General features: G+C 40.4%; 1 protein-coding gene across 3 annotated transcripts; it reads right to left on the bottom strand.

The window, feature by feature from the left end:
• Positions 1 to 1,305: 1,305 nt before the first annotated feature.
• Positions 1,306 to 18,038, bottom strand: septin3 (septin 3). 3 transcript variants are annotated; one of them, XM_083937554.1, is made up of 10 exons: positions 16,974 to 18,038; positions 10,590 to 10,985; positions 10,222 to 10,350; positions 7,612 to 7,693; positions 7,258 to 7,395; positions 6,493 to 6,610; positions 5,524 to 5,619; positions 5,129 to 5,225; positions 4,960 to 5,011; positions 1,306 to 3,918 (listed from the first exon to the last, which is right to left on the bottom strand). In XM_083937554.1, the coding sequence occupies exons 1-10, from the start codon at positions 17,824 to 17,826 to the stop codon at positions 3,789 to 3,791; spliced, it is 2,091 nt and encodes a 696-aa protein (XP_083793680.1). In that variant the 5' UTR covers positions 17,827 to 18,038; the 3' UTR covers positions 1,306 to 3,788. The 3 variants fall into 3 exon arrangements, with proteins under 3 accessions (XP_083793680.1, XP_083793682.1, XP_083793681.1); XM_083937556.1 differs by lacking the exon at positions 16,974 to 18,038 and adding an exon at positions 16,626 to 16,709; XM_083937555.1 differs by lacking the exon at positions 16,974 to 18,038 and adding an exon at positions 13,398 to 13,504.
• Between the last annotated feature and the right edge of the window lie 1,711 nt (positions 18,039 to 19,749).

Here is a 19,749-nt window from a genome sequence, read left to right as displayed (position 1 = left end):
TAATCAAAGAAACAACTGCATAGAAACACACCACTTCCTGTTTTGACTAAAAAGTACGGGAAGTTCTTCCTTTCTAACTCACACATGTTTTGGACTTGTACTATTCTTTTGATAACTTTTGTTCAAGATGAACGAGGGATAATTCCTCCAAAGTTTTGTGGTGATCGAACTCTCAGCCTAGGAGTAGTAAGAAAAAAATAGGTTTTTCATTTTTTGCGATTTTATGTAAAAATACAAGGCAGAAACGTGCCATCCAAGATTGTCCCAAGATTCAGCACCTTTCAGAAAACATGTGGATGTCAGAAACCTAAATATGCGATATACGATGTGGAAATTAGTGACCAAAAAGCCTTTTCTTTGATTGTAGCACCACCTTGTGGTGGACGTGTAATTTTTGGTATGTTCTGTGGGGGCACCAGTCTTTACCTGCCCTGAAAGTTTTGTTTCCATAACTTGCAGGGTTAATGCTCCAGTATAAGTGATATTCAAAACAGTGCCACCTCCTGGGTGATTGCTGTCATACTCTTCTCAGACGCGCATCAGAAGTAATTGCTCTAAGTTTCTTATTAATCCGACTGACTGCTAATTGCTAAAATATGATGAATTCTGCATAACAGCCCCACCTAGTGGTTGGTTGGTGTCAAATTTTGTAGATGGTCTCTGTAAGACCCAGGAAACTAGATTACCAAGTTTTGTGTTGATCAGACACAATTTGGAGAAGAAACGCAGCACTTCCTGTTTTGAATGTAATCTACAGCAAGTTGTTCCGCATTTATAAGAGTATCGAAATTCTTTTAATAACTTTTGATCACCACCATCCAAACATTTCCTGTTCCAAGTTTCATCTTGATCGGACACTCGGACTAGGAGGAGTTTGAAAAAGTAGGTTTTTCATAAACCACGATCCTGTGAAAAAAAGTCTATACGGAAATGGGCGTGGCCTATATCTCGAGATTCACGTAGGTTCAGAGAACGCCTGAATGTAAGAATTTTGAATGTCCGAGGTACGATGTGGGAGTTACAGGCAAAAAAACATTCAACTTGATTATAGCACCACCTGCTGGTGAACATGTGTCATTTTTGGTGTCTGCCCTACTTTGGGGGCTGAACCAAATTTCAAAGTTTCAAATCCATAACTTGTATTTGTATGGTGTAGGATCCAGAGGAAAAAAAACCCTCCCAGTAGCTGCTGCATGCATCGCGTGGCCCGCAGCCGCCTCGGGCTTGGACCCCTATAAAGCATTTTGAGGGTATGACATATATTATTATACAATATACAAACAATTGAATACAGCTTTCAAAAAAGATGGGAATGTGCTTTTATTAAATAAAGAATAAATTACAATAATAAGACATTAATGTACAAATAACTCAATATAGCACTGATATTTATATCTTAATGTGTTAAAGCAACTTTGAGTAAAGTGGTTATTGAATAAATGTACATTGTGAAGTTCACTGATTCAAAGGGATTGGCGATATGGATGATGGGCTGCCAGTTTAGTTACTGGAGTTAAGACAGCAGCGTTTTGTGCGCCATGAAATAGCAATTTAATTTGCACATCACTAACTCAGAAATAGTTGACAAGTTGACAAGTTGCAGTGATGTGTGCACTGATTGACTGTAAACAATCAGGCAACACGGACACAAGCATGCACACATAAACCTCTGACTGCACTAAAATCATTGACAACTATCAGTTTGTTCTATTACATTTCATATCAAAATTACACAAATGTGTATGATTGTATAAAGTGATTCAACTAAAAACAAAAAAAGATTGATAGATATCAAGAGATTGAATTACTTGTAGTTTTGGCATATTTGTGCTCTACTGCAGACACTGCATGGCTGAACGATATATATGGAGAAAAGTTGGTAAATAGTTAACAACTTAACAAATCAAATTGATTTGGAATCATTACACCAACACATTGAATGCATAAATACATACTGATGTAAACACGATCCGGAGAGATATATTAGTTATCACTGACAGCAGTGGAGGATGGAAACTCTGTAAACACTGGACTTTGTAAAAATGTACCTAAAAATCCCAGCATGTGGAACGTCTGAGGACACAAAGCCGATCCGAGTGCCTATTTCTTGTTCTACCTAGCCACTGCGTATATGTGGCAAGGTGCTGCCCCCAAGTGGTGAACTTTATTGATTTAATATTAAAATGGCATTAACACAAATACTAGTTAACACATCAGAGCTCTGTTATGCTCACAAAAATCTTTGCACGAAACATCAAAGAAGAAATAGTGTTTCAAAACAGGGTTTTTCAAAGTCTGAGACTGTGGGCCTCCCTTTACTCAAAGCTTGGGAAAAGTCGCTACTTCATCCCCCCGCCTTTATCTATGAACTGTGATCTGTTTACCCAAATCACACACATTTAGGATATTCTATGTCATCTTCTTGTGATAACTGCTGTAATAACCAATTTAATATTTCACTTCCATTCACTCGGAAATCTGTTTCAAAGTTTTCTGTTCACCTATTATCCGGCATACTGATAACACATTATTGGTTGGATTTCTTTTCATCCTGAATTACCTAGTGGGTACAGCGAGGAGAAAAATGGATTAACTCTATCAACCGTTACAATAAACATGAGCAAAGTGAGTGGTTTTTCTTTAAATTACATGCAGCAGGCTTTTGGATTTACATTGAAATTGGGTGCATGTTGTCCATTTAGCTGTCAAAATAGTACACAAAGTCAAACTAGGAAAAAATATGTAATATTAATTAAAACCACTCATCTGTTTTATAATTATTCTCCATGGTCATTATAAGAGCATTCAGAGCTAATGCAACTGGCACAGGCACAAATGCACTGGACCACATTTTGTTCCTTTTAACCCACCGTGGTGTAACAAAGCATGCTGAGCCGCATCGCCCCAAAGTGTTCACTATTACGGTGAATCATGGAGTCACAGAATCTGCAGTATGCACAGACATGCATCTTGTGGACTTAATTACTTAAACACACACACACACACACACACACACACACACACACACACACACACACACAGTGCCACCCACAGAATTGCATTTCACATGTGATTGATGTTGTGGCTGTCCTCCAGCTTAGTATGCATGTCTGTGCACACAACTACTTTTAAATGGAAAATCATACGGGAACGAGGGAACGTTTGAGAAATCTTCTTGATGTTGGGTATAAAATAAGACAGCACAGCAAAGCACTGTTTGTTAAGTCCCTGACAGTGAAGCCACAGGGACCCTTTCTTTGAATGAACAGTTGCTGCTGAGAATTTAAAAAAGCTATCAGTACAGTCAACAGCAGAGCTGTCCCGTGCATCACTCTGTACAGGAATTATGATTTTAATATTTGGAGAAAATCATTTAATTTACCTGAATTCAGACATCGGTTGCTACATGACACTAAAACTTAAAATGTGCCTCGTATAAGCATAATAATGTGGCAATTTCTAATCTTACACTACCGACGATAAAAAACAAGGCATTGGCAGTCGATAAATTGTTTATTTTATAATGGCACTAAGTTATCTGTTTGGGACTGCCATTACATCCAAATATTCATAGGAATGACTTGAAACCACAGGGGTTTGATGTGTTTGTGAGGACGAAAATATAGAAGACGATGGGTGGAGTTAGGAATCAGTGTTTAAATGGCAGAATTTTACAGATTTAAATGTTTTCCAAGCATGCAGAGATGCCGCAGTGACACTGATAATAATATTCTGTAGATTCATCTATCAGCTTCATTGCACTGTTTTTATTCTCACTCTGACTCGGACTACAGGTTGCTTTCTTGGGTGTCATTGGAGGATATGGGGTGAAGACCTCCGTTCTCGTTGAGTCTCTTGGCACGATAGGTTTCATAGTGAATGTTGTGAGTGACCTCCTTCAAATCCTGGAGGTGAGACCTGAGAAAGAGAGGTTCAGGGACACAGAGGGGACATGTTACTAGTTATGTATACTGATATATCTATTTTACAGGGAGGTACAGCATTATTGTGTTATGTTTTCGTGAATCTTATGTTTTGGTTTAATACAAAGCTAAAATCCTGCCCATTACAAAAGCATGACTGGACCCAGGAAGGAGTCTGAACCAAAGAGATGTGCCATGGAGTAATATTTTAAATTATACCTGACAAGTAGTACCGGACTGATATTTAATTTTTGAGACTGATACCAATTTTAGATGGGAAAGTTTCACCAATTACTGATATGATGGCAGATATAATGTTTTTTTTTAAATTTAGATTGTGCACTGATTTGCACCAATATAACTTTTCAAAGGAACTAAGAAGGCTATTTTCTTAAACAAATAATGAATACTGACCATTATTATACATAATGTATTACATTTTCAACAGATTCTAAATGAAGACTGAGAAAATAAAGAATATCAATCACTTTATCCTGACAGCACAATGAGACAGACAATCTGAAAAATTCATGATGCTCTGTCTCCACCTTTTGTTCCTGTCTGCTTTCTCTGTGTGCTCCTAATGGCATCTGCTAGTTTCCACCATGCCAGACCTACAACAACCAATCAGAGCCGAGGAGTCTCTGACTGGCTCTGAACTGATCAAACTGTGTAACTAGGATAAAATATGATTCAATATTATTTTACTGCATTGCCTATTTCTTGCATAAAGTGGAAACATATTTTAGTTACTTAGTTTAGAGGTAAAATGAGAACGTTTGTCCAGCAGGTCGGCTGGTGGGCGGGGCTTGGCTTTCGCTCGACTTGGCCAAAATTTTTTTCATTTCACAGCTAAACAGTACACTAAAATATGTTTCTGAAAACACTTAATACAAGAAATATGCAGAGGCTCCCTGGCTCTAAGAGGTTGTTGTAGATCCAGTGTAGTGTATTAAAAAAAGAAAGTTACTGACTTCAAGTTACATCCAGTTTATTGGGTTGGGATTTTAATAATGTGATTAAAAGACAATTTTACCTGATCAAGAAATCTCTCAGCTGAGCAAACTCACAATGGTTGGAATTTTCAACTGCAACAAAAGAAAATGTACAGAATCAAACATCTTGTTCTTTATCTGACACCATTAATATTATTTCTGTATATCATGACTGTAACTTTTTTTATTAAGAAAGGCCATATCACCCACCTTCTACAATGCCCCACGCTGTCTTCCTCCCCAGAACTCGTTTGCCATTCACTTGATATTCTTTGTCGCTGCCCACCACAGCAAAGGGCATCGTCTCCTATGGACAGAGACATTTCAACGCGTTTCAGTGTACCAAAGAGAGCCGCACAAGATTCATGAGATGAAACAAATACACAACGTGCCCCAGTGCCCTGACACTCTGTTTGGAGTAGGTGTGTGTGAGTCTGTGGGAGAGAGAGAGAGAGAGAGAGAGAGAGAGAGAGAGAGAGAGAGAGAGAGAGAGAGAGAGAGAGAGAGAGAGAGAGAGGGAGAGGGAGAGGGAGAGAGAGGGAGAGAGAGAGGGAGAGAGAGAGGAGAAGACAAATGTGTGTGAAAGAAAGAACAGAACCACTTACTCTGATCTTGTCATTGTCGCTCTTGTCCTCCATGTCCTCATCAAACTCTTTCTGTGGGTAGAACTCAATCCCGCCCATCTCCAGCTCCTTCCTCACCTACAGCACAAAACAGAGCAGGAGACAACACACATCTGTGAGATTTCTCCATATAAAACACTTTTTCCAATATCTTGTGTAGCTCACACTCTATTAATGTATGTTTTATAAATAATCTGATATTGAGAAATTGTCTTTTTTTCACATACATACATGCATAACGGAAATATTTTTGGTCCCCTTAACATGTGTTTTAAACCCTGCATTATCATTTTTCAGGCACTTGAGGGCAGCAAAAACAAGCTTCAATCACAATAATGATAAATTATCACCTTAGAAATCTGATACACAAAAGTTATTAGCAAACAGCTGCTTATTTACACATTTAGCAGACAGAAAGCAACATAAGAATGAATTTGTTAGGGGCGGCAGTAGCTCAGTCCAGAGGTGACTCAGCTGGGAACCATAGGGTTACCGGTTCGAGTCCCTGTGTGAAACATATCCTGGACACTGCAGAGGTGCTGTTGAGCAAGGCACTGAACCCCCAACTGCTCGGGGCCCCAACAATAAAAAGATACTAAAATTGGAACTGCAGAGTTGGATGAAGATTCTCTGTCGGCTTGTCACAATAAGCGTCACTTTTCACAATAAAAAGTAATTTGATCCATTGTTAATATAAACATATTGATTAGAGCAGCTTTAAAGACCAAAATATGTACTGAACAGGACATTTTGAAGTTCTAAAATAAACTTGTCTCTGTAAAGACAAACAATGTTATGGTAAATAACTAAAACATATCTTTGGCATTTCTAGATAACTATAAGCATCAACACTGACATAAGTGGATGCTGTCATATCGGAAATAAGATATATCGCTGATGTATAGGCCTGATATTTACCAGTCTAGCTTTAGTGGGATTGGTGAAACTCACCCGCTGTTTGAACTCCTGTCTCTCCTCAATGGTCATCGTGTCCGCCTTTGCAATGACAGGAATAATGTTGACCGAGTGACTCAAGCGCTTCATGAACTCGACGTCTAGTGGCCGAAGACTGGGACAGACGTACAGTCAAACAGATGGACAGAAGGAAAGTGAGTGAGTAGGTACAATTTCGGAGCTGTGATTGTCCCAGAAGACTTGCATGCAGCAGTGAAAAGAGAATTGGGATAAAAAAAAAAAAGGCACAGAAATGGACAACAAGGCTTGTATTTGTCATGTTCCGTACCCCTCATTACCTTTCCCTAGTTGAGTAGCAATTACAAAAGACTTACAATGTGGATGCAATTTGAAAACTGGGCTTATCATTGAACAAAGGTTGTGTGTTGTGTCTTGTTTGCCTGGACACAAAACATCCTGCAGGTCTCAATTAGCCCGGCTGAGAAGGATGGGATACACTGGCTGTAATACACAAAAGACTGTATCCGTTTATCCACTAAAGTGCAATTTCACAGTTGTCAGCAGGAGCTAATTGTGAAGTGTTCAGGGGATGGAGTGTTGTCTGCAATATAAAGTAGCTCTCTTGATTTAATGCTTTGTTAAACTGAAATGAAATGTTTTTGGCTAAAGGGACTTGAACACCATCTGTATGTGTGCTGCTCTTTGTCATCAGATTACTACAAACATTTTTTAGATCAAATACATAAAGATGATTTAAGTGATTATTTTACAAATCTCTAGTTCTAACACAGTTTAACTCACGAGTGTCCAGTTGGAGTGATAAAATACAGGCAGCAGTGCACCCGGGTGTCAGGGATGCGCTTCTTTCTGGTGATGTTGACCTCCTCCTTTAGGAACTTCTCATACTGCTCGTTGATGTACTTGGAAATGGGTTCCCAGCTGTGGATACAGCAGAAGAGGTCAGCTTAAGAGGAAACGAATACTTGAGCAAGAACAGAGGGAGAAGAGTTTTTTGAGTAGGACCATTTTCAAAATTGTTTTGGGAAAGTGAATGCACCGAGGCATTTTGTACGGTGACAAGTGAAAAATTGTTCTTGTTAAGATAAGGCTGTGAAAATGACATTTATGAGGCTTTAATGAAGCAGGAAAACCCACCAGTTGTCATTATTGATTAGGTCTCCAAAGCCTGGAGTGTCGACGACTGTCAGCTTCATCTTCACACCACCCTCCTCAAGGACTATAAAAAGACACACACACACACACACACACACACACACACACACACACACACACACTCACACACACATACAGGCACACACACACACGCACACACACACACACACACACACACAAAGAAACAAACAACATAAATCACAGCTGTAGCTTTGTATGTGGAAGCGCTAACAATTTTCTGCAAGTGGTCTGTATTTGATAGATATTCCCTGTCTGAATATTTAACGTGCTGAACAAATGTTTATATTCCGAATAAACAGAGAGACCACATACAACCTAGAAACACAGTCCCCGAAGTATAAATGATCTGATTGAGATATTTTTAACATGTCTACTGTGTTGCTCTGGCAACGTCTTTCTCTGGCAAGAGCATAATAATGTCAGGTCACTGTCAACCGCAGGCAATTTGTGCATGATCATGTAAAACTGCAAGCAAACAGTGAGCTCTGTCCAAGGGTCTGACATATCCCCACTGTTCCCATATCCCCGTTGTGTTGTTAAATCATCAAGGCTGCAGAGGACCTCAGTCACTCTAGTCTCATATGCCATAATGAGGACAGTACTGAGTGCTACATACTGATGAGTCCCCGACCGATTTCAAAAACAGCACGCAATGCTGTCGGCCATAGTGACTGATTTGATACTAACACTGGGGGAGGGGCGCCAACATCAGATATTCTCAAAAACTACACATAGCGGCTTTTACATACGATTAATCTGCTCTGTATTCTAGCTTATTAGGACTCTTTTCAAACCAAAATCACGCCTGATTCCTGCTGCTCAGTTTGGGGTGTTGCAGCAGAAAGCTTGTGTGAAGATGAAGACATGGATGTTTTATGAGAGAAACTCAGTGATGAGTGAAACAAGTCTGACTCCTCACTCTACGACATTGTTAGCAAACCACAAATTGAGCCACGTTTACCTCTTCGTGTCAGCAGGGGTCATTCATTGTTACCATGGAAACACATCTCTCAGTTCAGAGACTGCCTAGCGTTATGTTAGCAAAGTTTTCAGGCTTCAAATGAGGTAAGCTTTATCGTTATGAAACTGTCTTACGTGTTTGTGGCAATTAATTAGGTAATTACGCAAATTATTCCAATTGCCAGACATGGCTATTTACAAAGCGTAAACTCGTCTGCTAAACCTATAGATGACACTTTAATCATAAAAGTTAATAGGAAACAGCATTGCTGGTTTTTTATATAGGCCGCACAGTATAGGAGTTTCCAGTAGACTACAGACAAAGTATAATATATATATATAAATCAAATGTAACAGACAGCTAATATAATAATAATTGAATAATAAATAATAATTGAAGTCTGCACTCTGAAATGGCGGAAATACTTTAAACACATAATACCCAATATGTGAAATATCAACGTTTTTCTCACTAACATGCGCGTGCGACTGGACCCTTTATCACAACAAAAAACAGAGAAACTCGGATTACAACACACAGAGTTGGAGTGGATTCATTGCCCTGCTCATTCCTCCATTAAATCTATACAAAGAAAATAGTTGTTTGCAGATATATATGGAGTACAGTGCCTAGAGTTTTTGTGAGGCAAAAGAGACCATTTTAAAAGCTGTGATGCACCCACAGTATGAGTCCGAACAAATATTATCTGGGCTGAAGATCAACAAGTCTGTCCACAGGCCCTGCATGACAGAAAACCACCTCCTGACAATTACAGACATTAATCCTACAATCGATGAATTTGTGTCAAGTAAAAGCCGTCAGCGATTGAGCTGGTATCCATAGCCCCAAGAACGATCTGTACTTGCCAATGACTAAAAATTTGTAATTACGTAGTCAAAGCTGTAGTCGTGTTTCTTGCTTTTTTGCCTCCCTGCCTTGACTTTTTTGGTTTGGTTGCCTGTCCTGACTGACCACATTTAGACAAACCCTGCTTTTTATCATGGACACAATGAACTTCTGTAAATGAAGATATGCCAGTAAATTGACTCTGCGTCAGAAAATTGACTTAAAGCCAAAGTACCAGACCCAAATTATCACAATAATGTAGTTGTCTGGTCCTTGAACAACAATCTGTAATAAGTTCAAATTTTTCAATCAGCCACCATCAGCCCAAAAAACAATTGCTAATATATCTGCTCGCTGAGCAGCGTCGCAGAACATTTAAATAGCAAATAAAGGAACAAAAAAAACACTCAGCCAACTGAGATAGATTCTTCCCTATTCCAGAGCAATGTATCCGGAGCAAAATTCACTCCTTTTTAAAAAAAAACTACCACCGTCTATGACACTAAATAGACAGTGACGGTAAACAAATAAGCAAAGCCTCTCACACAAAGTACCTGTGGAAAAAAACGAAGTTGGCCCACGTATTCTTAGCTCAATTAAAATAGCTCACTTGGCAGCTATCAGGGTGCACTGATAGACTGTAAGTGGGCTATGTGGGATTTAAAAAATTGCGGTCAAAGATTGCTAATTTTCTCTGTCTAATTAAATGCTGCTATAAATGTCTTGCTCTAAAGAAAGAACAGAAGCTCTCGGCATGCACTCACCATGAGACACTGCTTTGATCTCTACAGTTTTGGGGATCTTCTCGTCACGGGCCCACCCTGCGCTCCTCCTGCTCACTTGGGACTTGAACAGAGTGTTTACCAGAGTTGATTTTCCAAGGCCGCTATGACCTGAGATGAGAAGGGAGGGGTGGAAATAATTTAAGGCCAAAGAAGCAAATTGAGGTAAAGTCTTAGAAAGAGACACAGAAATGATCCAGGTGTGAAGGAAGAATTTAGATTGCGTTGCTTTTCTCCGAGAACAAAAATCTGAGACAAAAAATAAAAAATAAAAATAAACGCAAAAGATTATCTGTCACACTTTTCTTTTCACAGCTTCACACTGATATTCCACTAATTCGGTTACTTACCGACAACCATGATATTAAAGTCAAAGCCCGTCTTCATGGTCTTCTTCCTCATCTGCTCAATGATAGTGTCAATACCAATGTAACCCAGCAAAGTGGAACCGCCGCTGGAGCTGTGGGAGCTTCCATTACCATGACCTCCATTGTGCGCTGCAGTGTGACCCCCAACGTGGCCCACGCCGTGGCCCACACCATGACCCACGTTATGAACCACAGAATGACTGTGACTCCCGATGGGGACTGGAATGGCACTCGGAGGAGGAGCTGAAACGCCGCCTCCTCCGATGCCTGAGCCGTGGGGTGGGAAGGGGCTGGAGGGGGAAGGAGCCCCCACATTTGGGGGCTTGGCGGGGACGGCTGGTTTCGGTCTCACTTCTGGAGGAACTACGTCTGACATGTCTGCAGAAGAAAGGGAGAAAAGGATATACAGTAAAATTTACGATTAACAGAAAATACTGCCACTTTAGGAAGTAGGCCAGTAGAACAAGCTGAGGCCTCTCGTCCCTTTGACTTCATCTCATCTCATCTTCATCCACTTATCCGGAGTCGGGGTTGCGGGGGCAGCAGCTTTAGCAGGGGACCCCAAACTTCCCTTTCCCGGGCCACATTAACCAGCTCTAACTGGGGGATCCCAAGGCGTTCCTAGACCAGTGTGGAGACATAATCTCTCCTCCTAGTCCTGGGTCTTCCCCGAGGCCTCCTCCCAGCTGGACGTGCCTGGAACACCTCCCTAGGGACGCGCCCAGGGGGCATCCTCACTAGATGCCCAAACCACCTCAACTGGCTCCTTTCAACGCAAAGGAGCAGCAGCTCTACTCCGAGTTCCTCACGGATGGCTGAACTTCTCACCCTATCTCTAAGGGAGACTCCAGCCACCCTCCTGAGAAAACCCATTTCGGCCGCTTGTACACGCGATCTCGTTCTTTTGGTCATGACCCAACTTTCATGACCATAGGTGAGGGTAGGAACGACGATTGACCGGTAGATCGAGAGCTTTGCCTTCCGGCTCAGCTCTCTTTTCGTCACAACGGTCCCTTTGACTTGTTCTACTTTAAGTAAATGGGTTGTTACATTAGTCTTAAAGGGTTAGTTCACCCGAATTACTACAATGTCTGGCCATAAAGGACATTTGGGTTTTAAGATATCGTCAGACAAAGTAGTGGGGACATTATTTGTGAAAAGAGATGTTGAACGTTATCAAGTAAATTGGGTATTTACCAGATCTCACAGGCCCACATTAAATAGAGTTTCTTCATCAATGTCATTAATAAAATCCGTATGTGCGATATAAGTGAGGGCCACCAAATACATTTCTGAAGCTACAGTAATCACCGGTGTATAAAAGTGTTTGTACTTCATAAGGTTTCGGCCGGACGATGTGTGAGCCGATATTAGTTTATTGCAGACATATTGGCACCAGGGTATATGTTAGCTGATAAGAAGAAATTTCAGTACAGAAATGCAAAGATAGATTTTTGGGTAATCATAATATCATAATGACATAGTCTAAGTGTTGTCTTTTCCTGGTTTTAAAGGCTGCATAACAGTAATTTCCCAGCTCTTGCTCCTCTTGCTCATTTTGTTAGTACTTGCTGAGAATTGATGGACCAAATGATGAATCAAGAAAATAATAGTTAAGTTAATCCGTAATGAAACTGATCATTAGTTGCAGACAGATCACAACTCAAACTATTAGTCAAAGAGCTGTTTTACCAGGGCGGTAGGTAGCATAGATCTCTATCTGCACGGCTTGACACCACTACAGGTAAATAAAAAAAGAAGTTCATGTTTTGGTGAACTGATCCTTTACTGTCAGTGAAGCAAACGGTGCTGGCAGATGGTAACAGCAAGTTGATCGCCTCATGCCTGCAGGGGGTACACGTGGATCAGCCTGCTGCCATGCTTTAAGTCAGTGCATCGTCCACTATGGTGCATACAGATGATACAGGTCACGGAGGAAGGGACTGTCACTTCGATTCATGCAGCCCCCCTCCCCCTCTTGCTCCTCGCTGCCTTCACAGCAGTGGTGGAAGAAGCACTCAGACCCTTTACTTAAGTAAAAGTGGTAATACCACACTGTAGAAATACTCTGTTACAAGTAAAAGTCCTGCATTCAAAATGTTACTTCAGTAAAAGTACAAAAGTATCAGCATCAAGATATACTTGAAGTACAAAAAGTGAAATTACTCATTATGCAGAATGGCCCATTTAAGACTATTAGAATATTTGATTATAATTATTGAGAGATTAACGTAAACTTTGGCTGGTAAAGGTGGGGCCAAAAATGTATTGGAGTAAAAGTATAAAGTAGATTAAGATGGAATTACTCAAGTAAAGTACAAGTTCCTCAAAATCGTACTTAAGTACAGTACTTGAGTAAATGTACTTCGTTACTTTCCACCACAGCTTCACACATAGTCACCAAATGTACAGCATTATTTCAGCATCACTTGTTAACTCTGCTAACTCTGCAGGTATAAATCACACTTGAAGACTGACACACAATAGCTGCTGATATGAAAGCTACGACCTGTTTACGTACTAAAAAACGCTACTTTTTGTTCGTGTTGGGCGCAAATGACGGGCCACACACACACACACGCACACGCACACACACACAATGGCTCCATATTTGAGCTCCCCATATTTGATCTGTTTTAAACACACGAGGTGAGCTCCATCACAGCCCGTCGACCCCATTGTCTCTCTCCCGTCGCGCTGGAGGTAATAACGTTAACAGCTCCGTGTTAGCTGCTGGCTAACGGTCCGCTAACGGTCGGTCGGCGGCGCGGATGTTGTGTTCACACTCACCGATTCCGGTTCAGTTGACCCGCAAATCTGCTTTTATCGGACTGATGACTGAGCAGGTGTCGCTCTGGGTCCGAGAACGAACGATGTAAATCCAGGAACACGGAGATAACGAGATGAGGAGCGGTCATGTGATGGTTAGTCTGGGTACCTCTCCTCTCCTTCCTCTTCCCTCCGGCCGTGAGCCCCCCTTCTCCGTTACCAAGGCGACAAGAGGAGAGGGAGTGGGGAGATGCAGCGCGCATGCGCAGTACAATGTGAGGGACTTTTGGCACAGTGTCTTCTGTCAGTGATGCAGATTATTATATGAGACAAAATAATATGGTGAAAAAAATAAATAATATGGGTGCTGAAATAAGTATTCAGAGTACTTCAATCTAGCTCTATAATAATAATAATAATAATAATAATAATGATGATGATGATGATGATGATAATAATCATGATAATGATAATAATAATAATGATGATGATGATGATAATAATAATGATGATAATGATAATAATAATAATGAGGATAATAATAATGATGATGATGATGATGATGATGATGATGATAATAATCATAATCATAATCATAATAATACATCATCAGTGTCGAAAAGGTAATTAAGTAGTACATGTACTCAATTATTGAACTTAAGTACAACATTTGTTTAGTGGTGATTTTGTTTTGGTACAGTGTCTTGTGTCAGGGTGCAGACTATTTTTTATAATAAAATAAATAATATGGTGAAAATAGGCTGGCGAAACAAGTATTCAGAGTACTTCAATCTAGCTCTATAATAATAATAATAATAATAATAATAATAATAATAATAATGATGATAACAATAATAATAATGCATCATTAGTTGTGGAATGTAACTAAGTAGTACATTTACTCAATTATTGAACCTAATTACAATAATTGTTTAGTGGTGATTTTTATCCTGTGACAATACAACAGGACTTACAGGGGTCCGTTTCACAAAGCAGGTTTAGTGAAAACTCTGAGTCTGTTAACCCTGAAATGAGGGAAACTCTGAGTTTTCCGTTTCACAAAGGGAGGTAACTCAAACCAGAGACAGAGGGGTAACTCTAGCCTGTTTCACAAAGAGAGGTAACTTAACCTCTTGGTCAGTTACCATGGTAACATGCTCTCTAAACCTAACTTGGTCGGGACCAGGTTTTTCTCAGAAAACCTTGAGTTTCTCTCTGTCTCCGCCCTCTTTCAGCCACACACAGTATTTGATTTCCTCATTCATTCAGTCAGCAGGCGAGTTTTGGCGTAGTATAGTTCTGTCGTCTGTTTTTTCAGAAAATCACTGCAAACATCAGACATTAGAAGTTATATTAGGTGGTGACTATTTCACTACCATGGCATGTCCTTTTGATAACGATCCCGTGGATGAAGGTGCATCATTACTGCACAGAAAATTAAATATTCGTCGGGAGATAATTATCAGACCGCGCATAGACGTCCTTGCATTTCCAGCGGTACCGTAGTTGTTGTGCAATATTCAGCACCCCTGCCGTGAAATGCACCCCCTCGCATTATAGGTGATATTCTGGATCAGAAGGCTGTTGTTTCCAACCACAACGGTAAGAACTTTGGTTACTTACAGTCTTTAAACTATTTTAAAGAGTTTAAAGTCACAAACTTGGATAATAGCGAACACAAAACAACACATTTTTTGTATGTTCTGTGGAAATATACTGCAGCCATAATTACAAAATGAATTCAATGGATCTTTTGAGCAAGTTGAATGTATTTGACTTAGCGTTTCCTAAATATAATCCCAGCTTTTCTTGCAATTAATAGGTTCAAAAGTGTGTGCTTTTAATTTGGTTACCTGTATATAAACTACTCCTATAGGTGGAAACAACAGCCTTCTGATCCAGAATATCACCTATAATGCGAGGGGGTGCATTTCACAGCAGGGGTGCTGAATACGGCACAACACATGTCACAGTCCATCATTTACATACACAACCTCATCCATCCTTACATTTCCAACATTAACAACCAAAGTCATGCTCTCACATCCCAGCAGATATTGTGTGTTGCGCTGCGTTTTTTGCAAATGGGAGTTTTTTATACAACATATACAGTAAAACAGCCACTTACGGTAATATTTACTTTATAATGTAAACCATGCTCAAAATGAGCTATCACCCTGAGATTGTGCCGATGTTTTACCTGTTTGAACAATGTTTTTATGTGTCATCTAAAGTTGCTGCCAAGTGCGCTTCTCCCCCGGGGGAATGCACCTACATGAAATAAACTAATAGGCTCCCACTCAAGCAGTTCCCCCTGTGCTATTACTGTGATTGCAACAGGACTACATTTAAACTTATGCACTGACCCGAGCAGCAATGTCCTCCCACGCGTCTCCCTCTCTTTTGTTGCTGCAGCGGTGTAAACCTGCTCAAACTCACCGTATGAGCGCATTAATATTTCCAGGTCCAGTAGTAGCATAGCACGCCTCTTCCCCGTTGCCATGGTGACTCGTCGAATCAGGGCTCCATTGATGCTGTCTTTTTATACTGCGCTTAACTCCAGGTCAAACTGCTCCGAGTTGATCAAACTAACGCAAATCAGCTGTTCTGTAACCGAAAACTCAGAGTTTCCTATCTCAGAGTAGATCAACTCAGAGTTCAGGGTTAGACTCAGAGTTTGTTGAACCTGCTTTGTGAAACGGACCCAAGAGCTGTAACTTAACTTTAAATATTAGTAATAACACAACATTTGCAAAGGGACATTTATTTGGTACAGTGTCTTCTGTCATTGATGCAGGTTATTTTAGGGAACATTTTGAACTGCATTATAATTAGAAAAAACAATATGGTGGAAAAATAGGGTCAGATCATACTTAAGAAAAAGTACTAGAGCTTCAGTGCAGCTCTACAATAATAATAATAATAATAATAATAAGAAGAAGAAGAAGAAGAAGAAGAAGAAGAATAGGAGTAATAATAATACACCATAAGTGGTGGAAACTAATTAAGAAATTAAGTAGTATATTTACTCAAGTATTAAACTTATGTACAATATTTATTTAGTGGAAGTAAATTATTTTTTACATTGTGGTGGTTTTTTAAAAATCTCTATCTCTATCCTTACAGAGCTGTAACTTAACTTTAACTAGCAGCAATAACACAACATTTGCAAGAATTGTTACATTGTTTAGTAAAATTATTATTTGAAGTTTTACAGGAAGAGAAGCTCAACTGCACCGAACTACTCACACTTTATCTCTGAGTTGCTGTCCTGTCGCCCTTCTTTTGCTTTCCTTTCTGCATGTTTTTGTTGTTTGTCTCTGTAGAGACCTGTATTCCATCAGGACCAGTCACTTTGATAGAGTCTGCTAACCAACGTTGCTGTGTCTCTCTTCAGCACGCCTGTTACTCTACTGATAAGGAGCGACATCTTAAATCCCTCTGACCTCCCTGGCCCCCACTTGGCATGATCTTCCTACCCTTCTAAGATAGAAAAATACTGAACTCTAAAAAGAAACGAAAGAGTCCCTGTCACATGTGCTTTCTATGAGGGACTTGTTGACTTTGTCCAGTTAAAGTGAAGTGGTTTGTACTCACCCATGTACACTGAACCCGGGTAATACATGGTGACGTAATATGGGTCCTCTGGCGTCTCCATGATATGTGCTCTGTCTGCAGGAAAGTAATTTAATTGGTGTGCTGGAGCTGCTGTTGTTGTCTCGTGTGGTCTCTGGTGAACTCTGTGCTGTGGCTGTGCTGGCGGGTCAAACACCCCCTTTGAACTGATGCAAAAACTGTTTGTGTTGAATTGGCAGTATTTCTCTGAGGGACATTCTGGTAGTTTTGTTGGCACCCGATCACAGTCAGACGGTGCAAAAACATCTGTTTGATTCAGTCCTGTGTCACTGAGGTTCACCTCTTTGTGGCTTTTATTTTGTTTGTGATCGAGCTGATGTTTGTGTGAGATAACAACAGGTTGTGAAAGGGTCGTCTGTGATGTGGTGCACTCAACAGAAGCAGGTCGGGAGGCCTCCTGTGTCTGAGGTGCCACCAGACTTGTCTTAAGTCGATTTAATCTGTTCGCATAGTGGGAAGACTCTGTTTCACGATCGATGTCTCTTGACTGGCGGCTGTAATCCTTTGAAACGCAGTCGGGCTGAGTTACTGGGACCGGAGCCTTCAACCAGAATCTGTGTTTCTGAGGAGACTTAATGTTTAAAGACGCACCGGTTTGTTGAGAGAGTTTAGATGAATTTCCTGTTATGGCCCGTATGTTGTGTTCTTCTTTAGGTCTCCTGAGATTAGAAAGATCTGTGTCCACTTTTGTGTCAGTGTTGAATTCAAATCGTCTTCTCCTGGTCTCAATATTGGGGGACTGATTCCGGACAGGCGCTGCAGAAAATGACATTTTGGGAGTCGTTAGTGAAGCTGCACTTCTCTCAGAATACATTTGTTCGCTGGAGGTGTAATTCCTCCACTGAAGGCGGTCTATACGCTGCCTGTGAAGATTCAGGCTCGACTGAGTAGCCAGGACATCAAATGCTGGCTGAGACTCTCTCTGAACATCAGAAAACTTAATCCCCTCAGGCTCTGAGAGAGATGTTTGTGTACCTGCTGCTCCAGTTGGCAGAAATTCCTGTTGCTGTTTGATGTTTGACTTTATTTTGGGGATTCGAGTAAAGTCTGTATTCCTAGGTGGAGGCTGTGGTTTATCTTTTACAACATTTTCATTCCTACTTAAACCAACTTTGCCTTGCAATAAGCAGGAACTCTGAGACGCAGCCGCTTGTTTCTGGGACTCAGAGTAAGTCGGATGTCGACACACAGGAAAAGCTCTCCTCAGCGCAGGATGCGTAAAGTCCAGTAGAGCTCCTTGGTCAAGAATGTCATGCTTTGCATCATTTGAAGATCTCTGTTTGACGGACTCAGGCTCAGTTTTAGTATTCGATATGGTAATCGATTTTGCACGTCTTTCTATAGCGACCGGAGAAGGCTGAATGCCTCCTCGGCTATCCAAACTCATCCCTTTGCACAGGGAAGTCGGAGATGGACTCAGTCTGGGTGTTGGGACCGTCAGAGTTGGTGATACGCTCGGCTTCGGCTGGTGCATTAAAGAAGCATCACTGAACTGTGAGGCAGGGAGAGGAAGAGAATCCCTTGGCTTTTGTTTCAGAGTGGGAGAGGAATTTGGCTTTGGAGCAGGACAAATGGAGACGCTGGGCTTTGCAGCGGGGGTTGGAGAGCTGTATGTTTTGGGCTTGGTTTTTGGGAGAGTTGAAGCTCTTTCTCCATGTGAATGCTGACATGATTTACTCCAAGAGGGCTCACTGGGTGTCTTGGAGGTACAAATTGGGACAAAAGATCTGCAGCCACAAGAGCGATGAAAAAGTGTCAATTTACTTATTCACTATATTCCATAAACCTGAGAATATAATAGAGCTTACTTTACCTGTTTTGTTTTCTGTTGTGTTTTTCATAGATGAGTCCCATCTCATCAAATGAAGGGATTTGAATGGCTTTCTTTTTGATGACAGGAGAAGAGAGGGTCAGAGGAGGAGGAGGAGACAAACAGCCCGATGGATGTTCATCTGTTTGTGTGGAGGATGCAGATACTTGAGGGATCAAAGGTGCCAGACGGTCAAAAACACTCATTCCGCTGTAAATTTTGAGGAAAGAAGTGAAAAGAAAGATAAACTCAATTTATGGGAGTAGAGAAATGAAGGGAAATCAGGTTTGATTTATAAACTGTCAACATTTCTATCTCTAAACATTTTCCCACATTGTCACAATCTGACAACTGAGGAAGTACAAAGATGTAAACCACAATGTAAAAGTATTCTATTACAAGTAAGTTACATCCAAAATCTTATTGAGTTAAAGCATAGAAATACCTGCAAGTACTAACAGGGATTACTCATTAAGCAGGTATATTACCATTTTTATTATTAGATCGTTAATACGAATGCATTAATGTGCAGGTTGCATTTTACTGCTGCAGCTGGTTGAGGTGGTTGTATTATATTCTATAAATTCATCATGTTTTCTATATAAAATTTAAATCTGCAAAGTAAGAAGCAAGCACGGGTGAAAATTTGAGTAAAAGTGGTGGAGTAGAAGTATATAGTACTATAGAATAAAATGGAAATATTCAAGAACTGTTACTCAAAATTGTTGTCAAGTACTATACGTAAATAAACGTCCATAATAAACACTGCAATCTGAAGCCATATGACTGCTAACAGTAAACGCACTATTACAACATAACAAATATTTAAAATGCAACTTTTTAAAGGTCCCAATTGAGGAAAATGACACTAACCTGCTGTCTGAAGAAATATCTCTGTTGTTGACACACTGAGGGAGTAAATAAGTC

This window comes from Echiichthys vipera (assembly GCF_963691815.1).
Source record: "Echiichthys vipera genome assembly, chromosome: 2".
NCBI lineage: Eukaryota > Metazoa > Chordata > Actinopteri > Perciformes > Trachinidae > Echiichthys > Echiichthys vipera.
This window is presented reverse-complemented; position numbering and strand designations above follow the sequence as displayed.